Source organism: Zalophus californianus, chromosome 14 (assembly GCF_009762305.2).
Source record: "Zalophus californianus isolate mZalCal1 chromosome 14, mZalCal1.pri.v2, whole genome shotgun sequence".
In the NCBI taxonomy this organism is placed as follows: domain Eukaryota; kingdom Metazoa; phylum Chordata; class Mammalia; order Carnivora; family Otariidae; genus Zalophus; species Zalophus californianus.
This window is the reverse complement of record NC_045608.1, coordinates 23,834,388-23,854,016: the sequence shown is the minus strand read 5'-3', so window position 1 is coordinate 23,854,016 and position 19,629 is coordinate 23,834,388. Positions and strand designations below refer to the sequence as shown.

General features: G+C 45.3%; 2 protein-coding genes across 10 annotated transcripts in view; one reads left to right on the top strand and one right to left on the bottom strand.

Moving 5' to 3' along the window:
- Positions 1-19,629, bottom strand: part of OSBP2 (oxysterol binding protein 2) — a 164,141-nt gene that overhangs the window by 108,088 nt on the left and 36,424 nt on the right. Inside the window, exon 1 of one of the 5 annotated variants that reach the window (XM_027575912.2) lies at positions 3,307-3,424. The exons of 2 other annotated variants lie outside the window; for them this stretch is intronic. Coding sequence is in view for 1 of the 3 variants with exons in the window: in XM_027575910.2 (XP_027431711.1) it covers positions 246-306 (61 nt within the window). In the remaining 2 variants the exon portion in view is untranslated. Of the gene's footprint in view, positions 1-245; positions 322-3,306; positions 3,425-19,629 lie in introns of those variants that run through there. 2 more of the 5 variants (XM_027575909.2, XM_027575910.2) reach the window with 2 other exon arrangements.
- LOC113912564 (40S ribosomal protein S10-like) lies at positions 3,546-17,233 on the top strand. Of its 5 annotated transcripts, none has more exons than XM_027575917.2 (4): positions 3,546-3,699; positions 9,334-9,490; positions 10,967-11,305; positions 16,675-17,233. In XM_027575917.2, the coding sequence occupies exon 4, from the start codon at positions 16,704-16,706 to the stop codon at positions 17,199-17,201; it is 498 nt and encodes a 165-aa protein (XP_027431718.2). In that variant the 5' UTR covers positions 3,546-3,699; positions 9,334-9,490; positions 10,967-11,305; positions 16,675-16,703; the 3' UTR covers positions 17,202-17,233. The 5 variants fall into 5 exon arrangements, with proteins under 5 accessions (XP_027431718.2, XP_027431716.2, XP_027431715.2 ...); XM_027575915.2 differs by having other exon boundaries at positions 9,334-9,580; XM_027575914.2 differs by having other exon boundaries at positions 9,334-9,646.

Sequence of the window (19,629 nt, the reverse complement as noted above, 5' to 3'; positions counted from 1 at the left end):
GACCAAGGGCTAGGACATGTCCTGCCTCCCGTCTGGACCAGAAGCATAGACAGAAGCACTGAGACCATTAGGGGCTCCAGACCCGAACACCTGGATGTGGGAAACTGTCTCAACCCAGAGACCTCCAAGCCAGAAACTGACCTCCCTTCCCAACTAGGCACAGAATATGTTGCCTTGCTCAGAAGTCTGTGTGCCATTCTCAAGGAAGCCTGAATTCACAGCCAAAGTGGGGAAGGAATACCCACCTTGGGCTGCTGACCTATCGACGAGCAATGGTTGCCATCCTGGGTCCTGCGAAATGTTCATCCTGGAGCCACCAGAGAAACTGAAGCCAATCCCTTCAGTCAGCAATACGCTTCAACACTGTTAAGGTCAATAACCTTTAATTCACACCCATATTCCCCCTCTCTCAGTTCAGGTGAGGACCATGAGGAGAGTCTGATGAGTAAAGGGTATAATACTCTGACATAGACACAATGCCTCTTGTCAAGTAAAGGCTGCACCTACGCCTAGAAGACAGGGTCCAAGAACTCGGGTACAAACACACCTGGTGATCACCCTTATGGTCTCTTTTGTCTCTCTATAGCCAGTGCATTAAATAAACATGTGGCAGTAAAATGGAATTAAATCCCCATTCAATGGAAACCATGAAATTTAGAAATGGGGGAAGCCAGCCAGTTGTGGCAAGGAATCCAGGGAGTTTAAACAGATGACATTTCTTAAAATGAGACCCACGGGGGACCAGCATGAACCCTGTGTGGAACGCTTATTAAAAGTGGGGTTCCCGGCAGAAGAGACCCCGAATAGCCAGAGGAATATTGAAAAAGAAAAGCAAAGCTGGCGGCATCACAATTCTAGACTTCCAGCTCTATTACAAAGCTGTCATCAAGACAGTATGGTACTGGCACAAAAACAGACACATAGATCAATGGAACAGAATCGAGAGCCCAGAAATGGACCCTCAACTCTATGGTCAACTCATCTTTGACAAAGCAGGAAAGAATGTCCAATGGCAAAAAGACAGTCTCTTCAACAAATGGTGTTGGGAAAATTGGACAGCCACAGGCAGAAGAATGAAACTGGACCATTTCCTTACACCACACACAAAAATAGACTCCAAATGGTTGAAAGACCTAAACGTGAGACAGGAGTCCATCAAAATCCTAAAGGAGAACACAGGTAGCAACCTCTTCGACCTCAGCTGCAGCAACTTCTTCCTAGAAACATCACCAAAGGCAAGGGAAGCAAGGGCAAAAATGAACTATTGGGATTTCATCAAGATAAAAAGCTTTTGCACAGCAAAAGAAATAGTCCACAAAACCAAAAGACAACTGACAGAATGGGAGGAAAATATTTACAAATGACATATCAGATAAAGGGCTAGTATCCAAAATCTATAAAGAACTTCTCAAACTCAACACCCTAAGAACAAATAATCCAATCAAGAAATGGGCAGAAGACATGAACAGACATTTTTCCAAAGAAGACATCCAAATGGCCAACAGACACATGAAAAAGTGCTCAACATCGCTCGGCATCAGGGAAATCCAAATCAAAACCTCAATGAGATACCACCTCACACCAGTCAGAATGGCTAAAATTAACAAGTCAGGAAACGACAGATGTTGGCGGGGATGTGGAGAAAGGGGAACCCTCCTACACTGTTGGTGGGAATGCAAGCTGGTGCAACCACTCTGGAAAACAGTATGGAGGTTCCTCAAACAGTTGAAAATAGAGCTACCATACGATCCAGCAATTGCACTACCGGGCATTTACCACAAAGATACAAATGTAGGGATCCGAAGGGGTACGTGCACCCCAATGTTTATAGCAGCAATGTCCACAACAGCCAAACTGTGGAAAGAGCCAAGATGTCCATCGACAGATGAATGGATAAAGAAGTGGTATATATACACAATGGAATATTATGCAGCCATCAAAAGGAATGAGATCTTGCCATTTGCAACGACGTGGATGGAACTGGAGGGTGTTATGCTGAGTGAAATAAGTCAATCAGAGAAAGACATGTATCATATGACCTCACTGATATGAGGAATTCTTAATCTCAGGAAACAAACCGAGTGTTGCTGGAGTGGTTGGGGGTGGGAGGGATGAGGTGGCTGGGTGATAGACATTGGGGAGGGTATGTGCTATGGTGAGCGCTGTGAATTGTGCAAGACTGTTGAATCACAGATCCGTACTTCTGAAACAAATAATGCAACATATGTTAAGAAAAAAGAAAAAGAAGAAGATAGCAGGAGGGGAAGAATGAAGGGGAGTAAGTCAGGCAGAGAGACGATGGACTCTGAAAAACAAACTGAGGGTTCTAGAGGGGAGGGGGTGGGGGATGGGTTAGCCTGGTGATGGGTATTAAAGAGGGCACATTCTGCGTGGAGCACTGGGTGTTATGCACAAACAATGAATCATGGAACACTGCATCAAAAACTAATGATGTAATATATGGTGATTAACATAACAATAAAAAATTTTTAAAAAGTGGGGTTCCCGGGGCACCTGGGTGGCTCAGTTGGCTAAGCAACTGCCTTCAGGCTCCCTGCTCAGTGGGGAGTCTGCTTCTCCCTCTTACCCTCCCCCCCTCTTGTGCTCTCTCACTCTCTCTCAAATAAATAAATAAAATCTTTTTAAAAAATGGCGTTCCCGGGCACCACAGGACCATGACATCAGAATCTTGGTGGTCCTCCACTAAGACTTTTAACGTGCTCATCCCAGGGGACTTCATGCCCACCTACCAAAGTTAATGAGAAGTTATTCAGGGGTGTGTGTGTTGTTTAATCAATGCCAGTCAGTATTTTACTAACTTAATAAGCTCACAAGAGACCTCATTACACCTTCTGGCCAGCTAGGCAGATGGATATTTTCCTCTTTGGGACTGAGGGATCTGAGAGCTAATAGCTTGAACATGGCTGCATTTTCCCTTTGTGCTGAGAAGGGCACAACCCTGTCCCCACCCAGCCTCTAGGGATTGAAGACAGAGGAGGTGGCCACAGAAGAACCCACCACAGACGCAGTACATGCAGGCATTCTCCAAACGCTAAGGGACAACTCCCCCACAACACATAAGAAACTCTGCATTTCAGGAAGTCATTCCTTCAAATGGGAAGAGTGTTGAGTGGACCAAGGAGAGACCAGCATTTCTCCAGGCCCCTTGCATCCCAAGGCACAAAGGCAGCAGGTTTTCTAGGAGCTGTTTACAGAGCTAGAACAAATCCACATTCCCCAGGAATTTATTTCCACCTCTGGGGACCATAGCCAACAGGGACAGAAGGAAAGCCTTTGGAGTCCTACCTTTTAGAGGATTTTCATTTTGGAGCAATTGGATGGCAGGCTGCCCATATGTTCTTTAGGGTCAACCCCTAGGGCCACCAACCACCCAAAACCCCCTGACCCCCTGCTCAAATGCCAGCCTTGGTTGTTCTAAGGGCAGAATCTGGGCTGTGTGGGATAATTCGGAGCACAGGGCTGTGATGTCAGAATAGGGCTATGACATCAATGTGAGAGTAGGCCAGCCTGGGGAAGCAGAGCAGAAGAGGGAGCCACTGATGGGCTGGATTAGCCCCCCTGCAAGTAAGGCCAAGAGAAAGAGGTGGCTGGCTCTGTGTTCACTTCTTATAGCCTTTCAGAGCCCCGCTTGGACGCAGACCTGCAGATCTTCTGAAAATGATTCACAAGTCCTGAGAGGTAAGTTGCAAGCCCGCTAACCTGCCCATGCTTCCTTAGACATCAATTTGGGAGCAAAGAAAGTGAACAGCCATCCTCTAGCTCCCTCCTGTGTCAAGTGAAAAAAAATACTCTCTATTTTCTGACTGGGAGGTTCAACCTTGGACCCTAAGCAGGGAGTCAGGAGGATAGCTCCCAAGCGGGCTGTGTCAAGGTCTCCCAGGATAGATACAGTTAAATGCAGATAGATAAAACGCAGGACAATCTTTACATTTGAACTCCAGATACACAATTAATAAATTTTGGTATATGTCTTGACTATTACATGGGACATACTTATATTAAGACATTATTTGCTGTATACTTGAAGTTCACATTAAACTGGGTGACCTGTATGTTTATTTGCAAAATCTGGTACTCCTATCTAAGGAGATTTTTTTTTTCTTAATGTAGGTACCCTCCTCCGCCCCACCCCACCCAGTACTACTCTCATTCATTCAGATTTATCAGGGCAGGAGGACTTGGGAACCTGTATTATTTTAAAGCTGCCAAGATGGCTATTATCAATAATTACAGCTAATTGTTCTTGAACATTTACCAAGTCAAGTGCTGAGTTCTTTTTCATGCATTCTCTAAGTTAATCCTCACAGCACCTCTAAGAGGTGGGTCTATTATTAAGCCCATTTTACAGAGGAGAGAATGAGGCAAAAGACAGCAAGCAACTTGCCCAAGGTCACACAGCCGGTAAGTAAAGGAGCCATGGTTTGAACTCAGGGAGGCTCCCACTGGCTTAGAAATCTTTGAACTGCAAGGACCCTCACAAATGGGGAATCTGAGGCTCTGGGAAGTCCACATTCACATTAACCACTAGCTACTGTGCACAAGGAGCTAAACCAAGTTGCAGAGAGCAAGCATCTGGCCCAGGCAAGGGGTTGGCTCAGGGAAGTTTCCTGAATGGCCCTCTCCTTGAAGGAGAAGCAGACCTAAGGGGAAACAGGGTATGGGAAAGGGATTTGCAGGTGCTAGGGAAGAGGGTTTGCAGGTAAGAGGTTCAGCATGCCTCGCAGAAAGATAGTGTGCTGATGAGGAGAGGGGAAGCCTGGTAGATCTGGAGGGCAGGGGAGAGCCCAAGAAGGAATATAAGTCAAAATTGCATTTTGTTTTCAAATTAACCTACAGGAAATTTTACTTTCTTGTCGTACAGTTCTATGCATTTTAACACATGTATAGCTTCATAACACACCTCCACTAGGACATAGATCAGTTTCATTACCCTCAAAATACTCCCTCACGCTATAATTTTGTATCACACCCTCCCTCCACCCCTCACCCCTGGCAATCACTGATTTGTCCTTCATCTCTACAGTTTTTGCCTTTTCCAGAATGTTAGATAAAATGGAGTCATACGACTTTTTGAGAATAGCTTCTTTCACTTGGCCTAATATCTCTGAGATTCATCCAAGTTGTTGTACGTATGGGTAACTCATTCGTTGGCATTACTCAGTGGTACTCCACTGTGTTGTGGACCAGAGTTTGTTCAATTGGTTACCCACTGAAGGACCCTTGGGTAGTTTCCAGTACTTTGCCATAAAACCAATGCGGCTCTGAACATTTGTGTGCAGGCTGTTATGTGAACTTAAGTTTCCATTTCTCTGGGATAAATGTGCAGGGTTGTGACTGCTAGGTCATACAGTCATTGCATGTTTAGTATTGTAAGAAACTGCCAAACTATTTTCCACGGTAGCTGTGCCATTTTATATTCCCACCAGCAATGTATAGGACAGATCCTTGCCAGCATTTGCTATCATCACTATTTTTTATTTCAGCTGTTCTTATAAGTGTGTAGTAATATCTCATAATGATCTTAATTTACATTTCTCTAATAGCTAATGATAATGATCACCTTTTCATGTGCTTATTTGCCGTCTGTATCTTCCCTTCAGTGAAATATGTTTGTGTTTTTTTCCCATTTATATTTAGATTCTCTTTTATTGTTGAGTTTTTACATTTAATTATACATTCTAGATACTGGTCCTCTGTTAGACAAGTAATTTGCAAATATTTTCTCCCAGTCTGTACTTTGTCTTTTCATCCTTTTGATAGGGTCTTTTGCAATGCCAAAATTTTCAAATTTAAAGTCTAATTTATTAATGTTTTCTCTTATGGAGTGTACTTCTCATATCTTAGACATGTCTAACAACTCTTTGCCTAGCCCTAGGTCCCAAAGGTATCCTATGTTTTCTTCTAAAAGTTTTATGGTTTTACATTTAAATCCATGCTCCATTTTGAATTAATTTTTGTATACCATTTGATGCTTAGGTTGAAGTTCATTTCTTTTTTGCCTTCGGATGTCCAAAGAGTCCAGCAACAAAGTACCTTTGTCAAAGAGTCAATTTGGTGTATTTGTGTTTATTTCTGGGTTTTTTATTCTGTTAAATTGATTTATAGGTCTCTGTTCCTCCCCTAACATCATGTTGTCTTGATTACTCTAGATATACAGTAAGTCTTGGCATCAGGTAAAGTGATTTCTTCCACTTTATTCTTTTTCAAAACTCTTTTAGCTCTTCTAGTTCCTTGTGTTTCCACATAAAATTTAGAGTTAGCTACAAAATGTCTTCCTAGGATTTTGATAGAAATTGTTTTAAACATATAAATCAATGCTGGGAAAACTGACATCTTTATTATGTTGAGTTTCTCAGTCCATGGACATGGTATGTCTCTCCATTTCTTCAGATCTTGAATTTCTTTTAGCATACAGATCCTGTACAAATTTTGTTAGATTTATATTTAAATATTTCATTTTGAGGAAGCAGAGTAAAAGTTTCACATTTTTGATGAAGTTCAATTTATCAATTTTTTTCTTTAATGGATTATGCTTTTGATGTCATACTTAAGAGCTCTTTGCTTAATCTTAGGTCACAAAAGTATTCTCCTATGTTTTCTTCTAAAAGTGTTATAGTTTTGTGTTTTATATTTTGACTTAACTTTTATATGTGTTTTATATTTTGAGTTAACTTTTGCCAACACAAAACTATCTTCATTACAGATTCTTTATAGTAAGTCTTAACATTGGGTAATTACTCCAACTTTATCCTTTTCAAAATTGTTTTAGCTATTCTAGTTCATTTGTCTTTCCATATAAATTTATAATAAGCTTGTCTACATTGAAAAAAATGTCAGGGAGGGGGTGGGGGGATGGGGTAGCCCAGTGATGGGTATTAAGGAGGGCACATGTTGTGATGAGCATTGGGTGTTATGCGCAAATAATGAATCATTGAACACTACATCAAAAACTAATGATGTACTGTATGGTGACTAACATAACATAATTAAAAAAAAAGAAAAAATGTCTTGCTAAAGTATTTTTATTGGAATTGCATTAAATCCTTTGATCATTTTGGAGACAACTGACATCCTTACTCTGTTGAATCTTCTGATCCATGAGCATTTTATGTCTCTCCATTTATTTTGGTCTTTTATCTGCATTTTCTAGTTTTCAGTATAAAGATACTATATAAGTTTTGTGATATTTATACCTAAGTATTTCATAGGGGTGCTTTAAATTTTTTTTTTTTAATTTTGGTTTCTAAAGGCTCACTGCTAGCACATAAAAATATGATTGGTCTTTGGGGCACCTGGGTTGCTCAGTCAGTTGAGTGTCTGCCTTCAGCTCAGGTCATGATCCTGGGGTCCTGGGATCAAGTCCCATGTTGGGTTCCCTGCTCAGTGGGGAGTCTGCCTCTCCCTCTCTCTCTGCCCCTACCCCCACTCATGCTCTCTCTCTCTCTTTTTTTTAAAGATTTTATTTATTTATTTGCTAGAGAGAGAGAGTGAGAGTACAAGCAGGGGGAGCGGCAGGCAGAGGGAGAAGCAGGCTCCCCACTGAGCAGGGAGCCTGATGTGGGGCTCCATGCGGGGCTTGATCCCTTGAGCAGAAGGCAGACACTTAACCAACTGAGCTACCCACATGCCCCTGCTGGAAGTTTTCACCATGAATGATACTGAATATTTTCAAGTGCTTTTTCTGCATGAATTGACATGATCATGTAGTTTTTATTTAGACCATTAATATGGTGATTCCACTGATTGCTTTTCAAATACTGGACCTATATTGTACAGCTAGTATGAATCCCACTCAGTCATGGTGTATTATTCTACTTATATATTGAAATATATATATTCAAACTACTAATAGTGTAATGAGGACTTTCTCACCTATGTTCATGAGAAATATTGGTCTGAGGTTTTCTTTTCTTGTACTATCTTTGTCCCGTTTGATATCAAGGTAATGCATTGGGAAGTGTTTCCCCCTTTTCTATTTTCTGGAAGAAGTTGTGTGCAAATGGTGTTATCACTTCTTCAAATGTTTGGTAGAATTCACCAATGAAATCACCTGAGCCTGAATATTTCTTCTTCTTTTTTTTTTTTTTGAAAGGTTTTAAACGGTGAATGCAATTTTTTTAAATAATTTTTTTAAAGATTTTATTTATTTGTTTGACAGAGAGAGACACAGCGAGAGAGGGAACACAAGCTGGGGGAGTGGGAGAGGGAGAAGCAGGCTTCCCGCTGAGCAGGGAGCCCGATGTGGAACTCGATCCCAGGACCCTGGCATCATGACCTGAGCTGAAGGCAGATGCTTAACAACTGAGCCACCCAGGCACCCAATGAATGCAATTTCTTTAATGTTATAGGATTATTTAGGTTATATACTTGATCTTGGGTGCATTTTGGAGTTTATGATTTTTGAAGAATCTGTTTATTTAATCTAAGTTGTCAGAATTGTGGGTAGAGTTATTTGTAGTATTCCCTTGTTATTATTTTATGTCTGTGGTATCTATACTGCTGATGGCTTCTTTCATTCCTGATGTGGGTACTTTGATATTTTCATTTTAGCTGGCAATTGACCTAGTTGGGTTTAAGCCACAAGTTCTGACCAACTTTCTCCTGGTGATGATTTCATTATCAGTTCCCTTTACAATGCCTTTGCAGTGCTATTTGAATCTTTCCCTCATATGTGCCAGTGGCCACTGGGACCTTGGTGTTCATGTGGCTTTTAGTTCAGTTCTCCAAGTATGCAGTTTAGGATCTGACTCATGCACGTGCAGCTTGGACATGAACCTAGAAGTTCATAAACAACTTTACAGGGTCAGTTTCCCAAGCTCCTCTCTGTGATATCTTGGTATTTTCCAGTTCCCAAGGGTTCCTTCTTTCTGTCCTTTGGCCCAAGACTGGGACTTTATTTACTTATCTCTCCACTGTCCATTTCCCATCACTGCACCCACATCTGGGGCCAAGTGGGTGGGAAGAGAAAAAGAAGAATGCAACAGGGGTTCTCACTCACTCTCTTGGGACCACAACTCTTTCTCCTGGAGGGGAGGGTTTCCCTCAAAGCTCTAAACACCTGCAGCCCCCCGCTGCTACTATCACTGTAGGGGAACTTTCCCGTTCCTTGGGCCTGAACGAGAGGGCTTGTCCTGGAGCTCTGTCTGCTCACTCATGGGTCTCCCCCAAGTCCAGACTGGAAAATACTGGAAGGAAAAAAGTTGTAAACTTACCACCTGTTCATTGTTACTTCAAATTATGATCTTCTCCAATCTGCTTGTGGCTACTTAATTTCCAGGGTGCTTAAATAGCTGTCCCATGCATTCTCTCCAGGTTTTCTAGCTGCACAAAATGAAGTGCTCTCACTTCATCCTCCTGAGGACTGGAAACAAGCTGAACTGCATTTTAGAAGATTCACTCTGGCTGTTGAGGAGTCTCTAATGGAAGACTCTAGAGTCCCGGATCTGGGAGGCCAGGTGGCCGAGCCAAGGTGGAGACCATGCAGATGAAGGGCAGCAGGCAGATGCAAAACTGTTCAGGGCTGGCACTCACAGGACCTCGTGACAGCTGAACATGAGAGGTGAAGGAGGGGAGGAGTAAACAGGACACTCGGGTTTACTACTGGTCCAACTTCCAGGTCTGGAAGGTAACCTAAGACTATGATGACGGCAGTTTCAAGGCCGTGGGCAATGGGTCAGGTGGAACAGTGGGAAGAAGCCAGGAGAGAAGTTGAGGCTGCAGGAGAGAAAGGAGAACAGCTGTGGAACGAGGTCCCATTGGAGTCAACACAGTGGTGGATGCAGGGAGGTCGCTAAGTGTGATGGTAGAGAGCTGAGATGGTCCAGAAGGTGGACTTTTTTGTTCTATGGAATGAGAAGGAGGCAAGGTGTTTTGCTGGGGTAGTGAGAGTATGTAGAGTGGCAAAGACTTCAAGAGCCACTGGGAAGATGGGAAAGGAAGCTGTAAGGGGACCCACACTAGGGGGGCAGGCACTGATAAAGGCCCAGCAGAAGCCCTTGGGTTTAAGGATGTGCTGATCTATGTGGTTGGGAGGGATTACCCCCAAAGCATGGCTGCGTGGCTTATGTACCTTGGCCCAGTGAAGGGGCCCTACTACTCCTGCCTGAAGGCAGAAGGTGCAGAGCTAAATGGTCATCACCAAAACAGCGACAGCCTCACTTCTGTCAACTGAGCACTCCAGTTGCTAAGCTGAGCAGTTTGTAATATGATTTAATTTATTCCTCTTGACAACCTTAAGGGGTCTTTATCAATAGACACGCTTTTAGGGTAAGGAAACAGAGGCACAGAGTGGTCAAGCCACTTTGCCGAAGTGACCCAGCTAGTAAATGGCACAGCTGGGATTCAAGCCCAGGGCTGTCTGGTTCCCAAGCTGGTCTCATGGGTTGGTGGAGGACATGTGGGTGTGATGGAAGCTGGACAATCAGGCGAGGGAGGAAGACCCCTCTCAGGAGCGACTGGGGGACAGATACTGGGCCAAGCCAAGCAAGGGAGAAGAAGAAAGAAGGCAGCTACTAGAGGAGGAGCCAGAGGTCTAGAAGGGTACTGAGAGGATAGCTGCTATGGCAGCCGAAAAGGGGTCAGACTCTGACTTCAAATGACTGAGCCAGAGCCCCAGGATCCAGAGGTAGCTATGTGGGGGAGGCAGATGGGATCTGTGATACCAAGGCATAGCTAAAGATGCAGGGGTATGCCAACCAGAGGACCAGGCCTGGAAACTTGAGGACAAGCTCCACAGCAGAGGGCCCTGGTGGACCTGAGGGCTGAGATGGTGGGGAGCAATCCCCAGCAGGGGCACCAAATGCCAAGATTTAGATGAATGAGCAGCATGGGGAGGAGGCAAATGCTGGAGGTGGGCATGACCATGGCCTTGGTCACTTGCCCCTCTCAGAGCAGGGGGCTACCTAGATGTAAATTCACTCTCCTGGCTGTGTTCTTCTCCCCAAAGGTACCACATTCTGATGACCCCACAGGGACCTTTTTAAAAAGACAAGTGAGTAAGCAAAGGCACACATGCAAGCCAGCCCCAGCAGCCCAGCACAACCTCAGAAGGGCCTTCATCCAGCCACCAGATGGCAGCTGCAGACACCAGATAAAGCCTTCCATTGTCAACCGAGGCCCACATTTCAGAAGCTGCTAAAAAAGTAAATCATCCAGTCCGGGGTTGCTCATCTCCTCATCAGAATATCAGAAGACTCCATTGCCCTTCCTCACACAGATTCTTCTAATAACACACGAGAAAAATTTTGTAAATCTGAGACGAAGGAAAGACTGTCCTGAAAGCCTGGTGAGCTTTGCTCTCTCTGGTGACATGAGTCCCAGCCTATCTCCACCCCCACTGGAAGGTCCCCTGATTAGCTGCCTAGGACTTCACCTGAGGCCCCAGCCACCAGCCTCCTAGAGCTCTGCGCCCTCGCTGCTCTCGGGCTCCTCGGGCCTGGCACACTGCCTGGAGCATTCAGTAGCTGCGGCCTAGGCAGGAGTAGATGTTGTCTCTAGTGTTCCACGGCAGCTGGGCAGAGACCCACGAGAGGACACAAGGAGGATGATCGCAGCTTGGCTTTGGCAGGTGGATGTGCTAAAAGGTCAAGAGGCCAAGAAGGGCCTGGGGCAAGGTAGGGTCCACACAAGGGACCCACGGGGAAGGCTGCACAGTGGGAAGGCTGGGTGGGCAGAAGAAAGCAGAGGACAAGGGTCTTCCAGAGCTTGAAGACAGATGTGGGGACGGTCAGTGATGGGGGGAGCAAGATGTAGTCAGCAATGGCAACATGTCAATGGGAAGGCTTCCTAGAGGTGGGAAGGGGGAGAGGGGACAGCCCTAGGAGAAGGCCAAAGACGATGCCAGAACTGCTCTGGGCTGGACAGGTCATCTAGAACCTCCCCCACCTGCTCCCCTCCACTGAAGTTGCAGGAGGTCAGAGGTGAGCAAGCAGGGGCCCTGCAGAACAGCTCCAGGTAAAGGAGCTGGAATACCTGGTGCTGCTCAGCACCCGAGACAGGCTTCCTGGAGGCTGAAAGAGGAGCCTCCAAGAAGGAACAAAGGACAGGGGGAGGGGAGCAGGGCTGGCCACAAAGCCGGGCTGGGTGTGTGAGTGAGGAGCACAGATTGAAGGCTAGGGAGGGAGGAACCCTCCGGCAGAGAGGGGGAACAGAGGACCCTGACTGAGGATAGCAGGAACAGGTGGGTTCATTTCTTCCTAAGAAGCAGTAAGGACGATAAATAAGGAAAAGAGAACCTCATTTAAAACAAACCAACACTAACAACACACTATATGTTCATTAATTGAATTTAAATAAAATAAAATTCAAAAAAATAAATAAGTAAAAAATAAAACCAACAAAAACAAGGTAGTTGCCAAAATGAGCACTGCCTCCTCACCATAAAGAGGAAATGGAGGACAAGAGCACCCCTGGGTCCTGTGGATCAGAGGCACGGGGTGGCTGCATGCAGACTCCAGGCCTTCCCAAATCACCGGGGCAGAACTGGTCCCACGCTGGTCCCGCACAGCCTTGGCCTGCTGACCTCATCCCTTGAGGCATCTTTAGACGTCATGGTCAGCTTTGGGGCCCAGCTGCCTACAGCACAGCAGGCCAAGGGGACAAGGGACAGCTGCCAGGAGGCCAGGACCCGATGAGAGCACGGAGGCTGGAGAGAAGTGAGCCACACGGCCTGGAGTCGGCGAGGGGCAGGGGTCAGAGTACGCCATCACAGTGGACCCCACATCCATGCCCGCCGTTGCTCTCAGTTCCTTTGGGTCCTCTTGAATGGCCCTGTCCCATAATCCTTCCTTCCACTGTTCCATTGCACAAGGCCCCTCAACCTGCCCCATCTGATAGGGGGGCTCAGCCTGGCCCCCTCATCCCATGTCCTCTGCCCCCTCCTTGTGGGAGTACTGGCCTGGGCTGGGTGGCTGCTGGGTCCAATGCCAGCTCCCTTTTCCGGCGATGGGTTCTGGGGCCGATGTCCCTGTGTCCTTGGCCCTCTTACTCCACCTCAGGCTTGGCTCATCTCTCCCCCTGAAGGGTCAGGGGCACCCAGGCAGCCTACTCTCAACCCCCACCAGAGAGCTCCTCCAAGTCTGGGTCCAGGCCTGGGCCCGCTGATCTCTGAGTTCCCTACACACAGCCCAGTCCCTGGGACACAAAAGGACACCAGTCAAGAGCCCTTTGTGACATACACATGCACTGTGCTTTTATAAGGAACATTTCGGTTTCAAGCAACCTCACATTGCTGGACTGCTTTCTTCTTTCACAGACAGAAAAGAAGCCTAGTGCCAACAATAAAAAGCAACCATAAACAGAGGGAGCATTAAATGAAAAAACATCATCTAGGGAGTTTGAGCATCCCCTCGTGCACTTGGAGAAATCTGCCCAATTTTTGGCTAAAGTCCATTTTCTTCAGTGATTATTTACAAAAAGGTTAAAAGAAAAATCTTTTCTCCCCCATGTAGCAGAAAGAAAGATTAGACAATTATGTCAATGTCATTTTTGTAAGTGCTATGTACTTCTGATCTCTCAGAGTCTGATCAACATGACATAATAATTAGGTGTAACAAATAAGGATAAGTAAACTCAAACAAGAAAGCCCAAATCTGCACCCCAAATACATAAGTAGGAGAGAATCTGGGGGTCTTCACTAAGCAAAACAGAGGGAATACAAATGGACTGGAGAAAAGGCCCTTGGGTTATAGGGCATTTGACAGGACATGATGCTTCACGGCTTTCAAATCCTTATACTTTGAAATACATGTAAGCAATTTGCTTCTCTCTGAATGGGTGCAGGCAAATCAGCCCTTCCCAGGGAAGAGCCCAATGGCAACAGTTAAGCAAACCCCTTCTCAAATGGGTCCAAATAACTGAAGTGTTCCAACCATCAGATGCAAGGTCCTTGGGCAAAAAGTAGGTCCTTCTGCTGTGTGGGGGCTTCTCCTGCTGACCAAAGGTGCTTGGGCCTCCTGGGACGGGCAGGTGGCTTCTATGCTCTAGCTGCTGAACCAGTCAGCCCTTCTGGCTACCATCCTCCCTCCAGGAGCCCTGTGCCCCCAGCCAGGCGGAGACCCTAGCCCCAGATCTTGCCAAGGCCACCCCTACCAGACTGATCTCCAGCCTCCCCTTGGTGACTGCCAGGCTGAGGGATGATGCAGCCCAAACACACGCAGTGTCCCCAGCCACATAGAACCCCCATGGCCTCTGAACACATCCATTCCTTTGCTCCAGCCATTCCTATCCCCACCGCCTGGATAGTCTTCCTTCTTCCCTGCCCCCCTCACCTCCATCTCCATATTTCAAACCCTTCTTGTCCCTCAAAAACCCACCTCGGGTCTCAGCTCCTATAAGTAGCCTTCTCTGACGTCATTTCCCTCTCCCACCCACCCCAGTGGTGACAGCCTCCTACCTTACACTGTGCTAATTCACCTGTAAATCATTCTAACCTCCATAGGAACTGTCACGCCTCGTTCGTGAAGTTTGAGTTCACGTAGGACTGTGCCATTTGAATGACATTCGTTCCCTCTGAAAGGTTAATATACAAGAGCACATACTGTGCAGAGGTCTACTAGGGGTTATTTTTTATACAATAAAAACTACTGTGGCCTAGAAATAGGTGGTTCCTTCTTTTGGCCCATTTTAGACGACTAGCAAGTTAAGGCCACAAATATAAAACTGGAAAGCTCAAATGGCCAAGTTTCAGGTGCCCAAGGGATCGGTTCACTTCTGCAAGAGAGCAGGGGCGGACACATGCTGTTGAGGACCGGGCTCTAGGAGTGTGTCCAGGTCCTGGGCTCTGCAGATGGCTGTCCCAGCACCCAGACTCCTGACTGACACAGACACTCATTCAAGAGGAGCAAGCACACCCCCAAGATGATGATGACTCATCCCTCTGCCTCCACCAGCGGCATGTCCCCAGCCAGAGCGGAGAGCAGCTGCCTTCCCCAGGATGCAGCCCTCCAGAACCATTGTGCCACATTTCAAGGAAATACATGTTGGTGGAGGTAGGTCATTTAAAGAGCGAAAGCATATTTTTCAAACACCCTGAGTACTTGACCTTCTGCGGATGATTCTGCCCTATCACCTGCTACCAGCTGTGGGCAGGATGATTTATGAGTGCTGAGCCACACTCCCCGACCACAGTGCTGGGATGAATGGAATTGGTTGCACCCGCAGCACTACACACTTCCCATATATTATCATGTAATTCTCCTGGTAACTGAGCAGGGGTGCTGAAGATGAGGAATCTGGAGCTGGGAAATATTCACTGGTTTGACTGAGGCCCCAAAGATGGCGGGAGCTCAGTGAGAAGCCTTGCCAACCACCCATTTTATAGACAAAGAGACTGAGGTCCCAAGAGACATAGTGACTTGCCCAAGGTCAGATCTGACCCTCCTCAGCTTAGCACCCAGCCCATAGTACCACAGAACATTCTACTAAATTTGGAAAATGAATGGCAAAAGAAACACAATTAGCTCAGAAGGACAACAATGGAGTCCCGAAGGACCCTTGGGACCCCCACCCCCAGCCCAGCTCTCTGCTGGAACCTCCCATCGTGTCCCTACCATCCCCCTCCCTTTTGTAGTACACTGGTTTGTTTCTCAGCCTAAGCAGAAATCGGTCTCACCCCTTCTACCGCTGGTTCTGCTTGTGTCTCCCAGTGCCACAAAAAAAGAAAAAAAAAAACAGGTCTGCATTCTCATTCACAAGCTCTGACCCTTCAAACTTGCAATATGAGCAGGCTCTGCCTGGCCTTCCTTTTTCCCATGAAATGTCATGAGTTCCTTCATCTGCTCCAGTGGTGACAGGTATAGAGAAACCACAACAGCCCAAGCCTCCTCTCCAAGGACAATTCGAGCATGGACAAGGGTGTCCTGGCTGCTGTGCACACTGGCCCCACAACAAACCCGCACTGGGCACCAAGCCCAATGCCAAGCCCAGGGCTGGGCCCTGAGGTTACCATGGAAATAAGACAACACAGGATCTCTCTGCCCTGGAGAAATGCAGGTTTTATGGAAGAGATGGGCAATAAGTGAACAAGCCAGTCCACTAATGAGGGCAGACAGCAGGGAAGAAAATAAGGATGCTATCATGGAGCTGTCTTAGAAGGGAACAACTTAAACCACTCTGAAGTGTTGCTGAGCTGAGACCTGAAGGATGAGAGCCAGGCAGGCCAAGAGTAGGAGCAGGAGTGTTCTAGGCAGAGAGGAGAGGCCAGCAAGTACAAAGGTCCTGAGGCAGGAGTTGAGTATGGTGAGCAGGGAGAGAGTGAGGGAAGAAGGCCATAGACTGTCATGCAAGGTAAGGAGCAGATTTTACCCTGAAAGCACTGACGAGCTCCCTGAGATGTGTGTGTGTATGTTAAAATAAATACACATAAAATTTAACATGTTAACTGTTTTAAGTGTATAATTCAGTGCTATTCAGTACATTCACAATGTTGTGCAACCATCACCTCTAGCACCACCACACTTTCATCACCTAAAAAGGAAACCCTGTACCCATTAAGCAGACACTTCCCACCCTTCTCTCCCCAGCTCCTGGCAACCATTCCTCTGCTTTCTGTCTCTCTGGATCTGCCTATTCTGGACATTTCATACATATAGAATCATACAACATGTGACCTCCTGTATCTGGCCTCTTTTAAGAAACGTGTTTTCGCCTTTCCAGCTCCGGCCCCGGACGTAGAAGCTGCTGAGATGTTGATGCCCAAGAAGAACCGAATTGCCATTTATGAACTCCTTTTCAAGGAGGGAGTGATGGTGGCCAAGAAGGATGTCCACATGCCCAAACATCCTGAGCTGGCAGACAAGAATGTGCCCAACCTTCATGTCATGAAGGCCATGCAGTCTCTCAAATCACGAGGCTACGTAAAGGAACAGTTTGCCTGGAGACATTTCTACTGGTACCTTACCAACGAGGGCATCCAGTATCTCCATTATTACCTCCACCTGCCCCCCGAGATTGTGCCTGCTACTCTGTGCCACAGCTGCCCTGAGACTGGCCAACCACGGCCCAAAGGTCTGGAGGGAGAGCGACCTGCAAGACTCACACGAGGGGAAGCTGACAGAGACACCTACAGACGAAGCGCTGTGCCCCCTGGTGCCGACAAGAAAGCTGAGGCCGGGGCTGCGTCAGCAACTGAGTTCCAGTTTAGAGGCAGATTTGGTCGTGGACGTGGTCAGCCACCTCAGTAAAGTTGGAGATGTTTTGTGTTGAATAAATTTGTAGCCAGAAAAAAAAAAAAAAAGATTGTGTTTTCAAGGTTCATCCATGTTGTAGCATGTATTAGTACTTCATTCCTTTTCATTGCTCAGTAATATTCCATTGTATGGATATACCACATCTGTTCACCCATTCATCTGATGATGGACATTAGGGCTATGCTCACCTTTTGGCTCTTGTGGAGAGTGGGTGCTATGAACATTCCCATACAAAGTTTTTGTTTGAACACCTGCTTTCGATTCTTTGGGATATATACCCAGAAGTGGATTTGCTAGGGTCATATGGGTGATTATATGTTTAACTTAGTGAGAAACCACTAAACCATTTTCCACAGTGGCTGCACCATTTTACATTCCTACTGGCAGTGTTTGAGGGTTCTAATCTTCCACATCCCTGTCAACACTTACTTTCCATTGTTTTTGTATTTTGATTTTTGTTTTGATAATAGCCATCCTAATGGGTGTAAAGTGTGGTTCTGATTTTCATTTTCTTAATGACTAACAATGTTGATTATCTTTTCATGTGTTTATTAGCCATTCGGATATCTTCTTTGAAGAAATGTCTATTTAAGTCCTCCGTCCATTAATATCCTGGATTCTAGACACATCAAAAACATGTCTTGCAAATATTCTCTCCCATTCTGTGAATTGTCTTTTCCCTTTCTTGGTAAGTGTCCTTAGATGCACAAAAGTTTTATTAAATTTTGATAAAGTCTGATTCATGTATTTTTTGTTTTTGGCTGCTTGTGTTTTTGGTGTCATATCTAAAAGGCCATTGCCAAACCCAAGGTCATGAAGATTTACTCCTTTTTTTTTTTAGAGCATTATGGTTTTAACCTTTATATTTAGGTCTTGGATGCATTTGAGTACGTTTTTATATGTAGTGTGAGGTAGAGGTCCAACTTCATTCTTTTACATGTGGACATCCAGTCATCTCAGCACCATTTGTGGAAGAGACTATCCTTTCCCTGTTGAATGACCTTTGTACCATTGTTGAAAATTCATTGCCCATATTTCTAGACTCTCAGTTTTATTTCATTGATCTGCATGTCCATCCTTAGGTCAGTACCACACTGTTTTGATTGTTGTAGCTTTTCCTTAAATATTTATTTATTTATTTTAGAGAGAGAGCACGCTGAGGGTAGGGGCAGAGGGAGAGGGAGAGAGAAACTCAAGCAGACTCTGTGCTGAGTGCAGAGCCTGATGTGGGGCTCAATCTCATGATTCTGAGATCTCATGACCCTGAGATCACCACCAGAGCCAAAACCAAGAGTTGGACGCTTAACTGACTGTGCCTCCCAGGCACCCCTTGATTGTTATAGCTTTATAGTAAGTTTTGAAACTGGACAGAGTTCTCTAACTTTGTCTTCTTTTTCAAGATTGTTTTAGCTATTTTCGGTTCTCTGGGATGGTTTTTTCTACTTCTAAGAAAAAAGGCCATTGGAATTTTGATATGGATTGTACTGAATCTATACATTGCTTTGAGCAGTATTGCCATCTTAATAATATTAAGTCTTCCAATCCATGAACACGTCTTTCCATTTATTTAGGTCTTTAATTTCTTCTGCAATTTTTTTGTTTTTTGTTTTTTTAGTTTTCAGTGAACAGCTCATCTCCTTGGTTAAATTTATTCCTCAGTATTTTATTATTTGTGATGATATTTAAGTGGAATTATTTTCTTCATTTCCTTTTTGGAGAGTTCATTGTATGTATAGAGACATACAAGTGACATTTGTTGATCTTGTGCCCTGCAGCTTTGCTGAATTTGTGTATTAGCTTTAATAGTTTTGTGTGTGTCTGTGTGTGTTTTCTCAGGGATTTTCTATATATAGGATTGTGTCATCTGCTAATAGAAAGTTTTACTGCTTTCTTTCCAATTTTTCCTTTGGTTTCCTTTTCTTGTCTAGAACTTCCAGTACAATGTAGAATAGCCATGGTGAAAATAGGCATTCTTGTCTTGTTCCTGATCTTAGGGGAAAACTTTCAGTTTTTTAACCATTGAATATGTTAGCTGTGGGTTTTTCATAAATGCCCTTTATCATGTTGAGGAAGTTACCCCCTAGTCTGACTTCGCTGATTTTATTTTTAAGATTTTATTTATTTATTTGACACAGAAAGAGATAGCAAGAGCAGGAACACAAGCAGGGGGAGTGGGAGAGGGAGAAGCTGGCTTCCTATTGAGCAGGGAGCCCGATGTGGGGTTCAATCCCAGGACCCTGGGATCATGACCTGAGCCAAAGGCAGACGCTTAATGACTGAGCCCCCCAGGCACCCCCTTTGCTGATGTTTTTATCATGAAAGGATGTTGGATTTTGTTAAATTCTCTTTCTGCATCAGTTGAGATGATCATGTGAGGGTTTTTTTCCTTTAATCAATGTAGTGTATTATACTGATTGGTTTC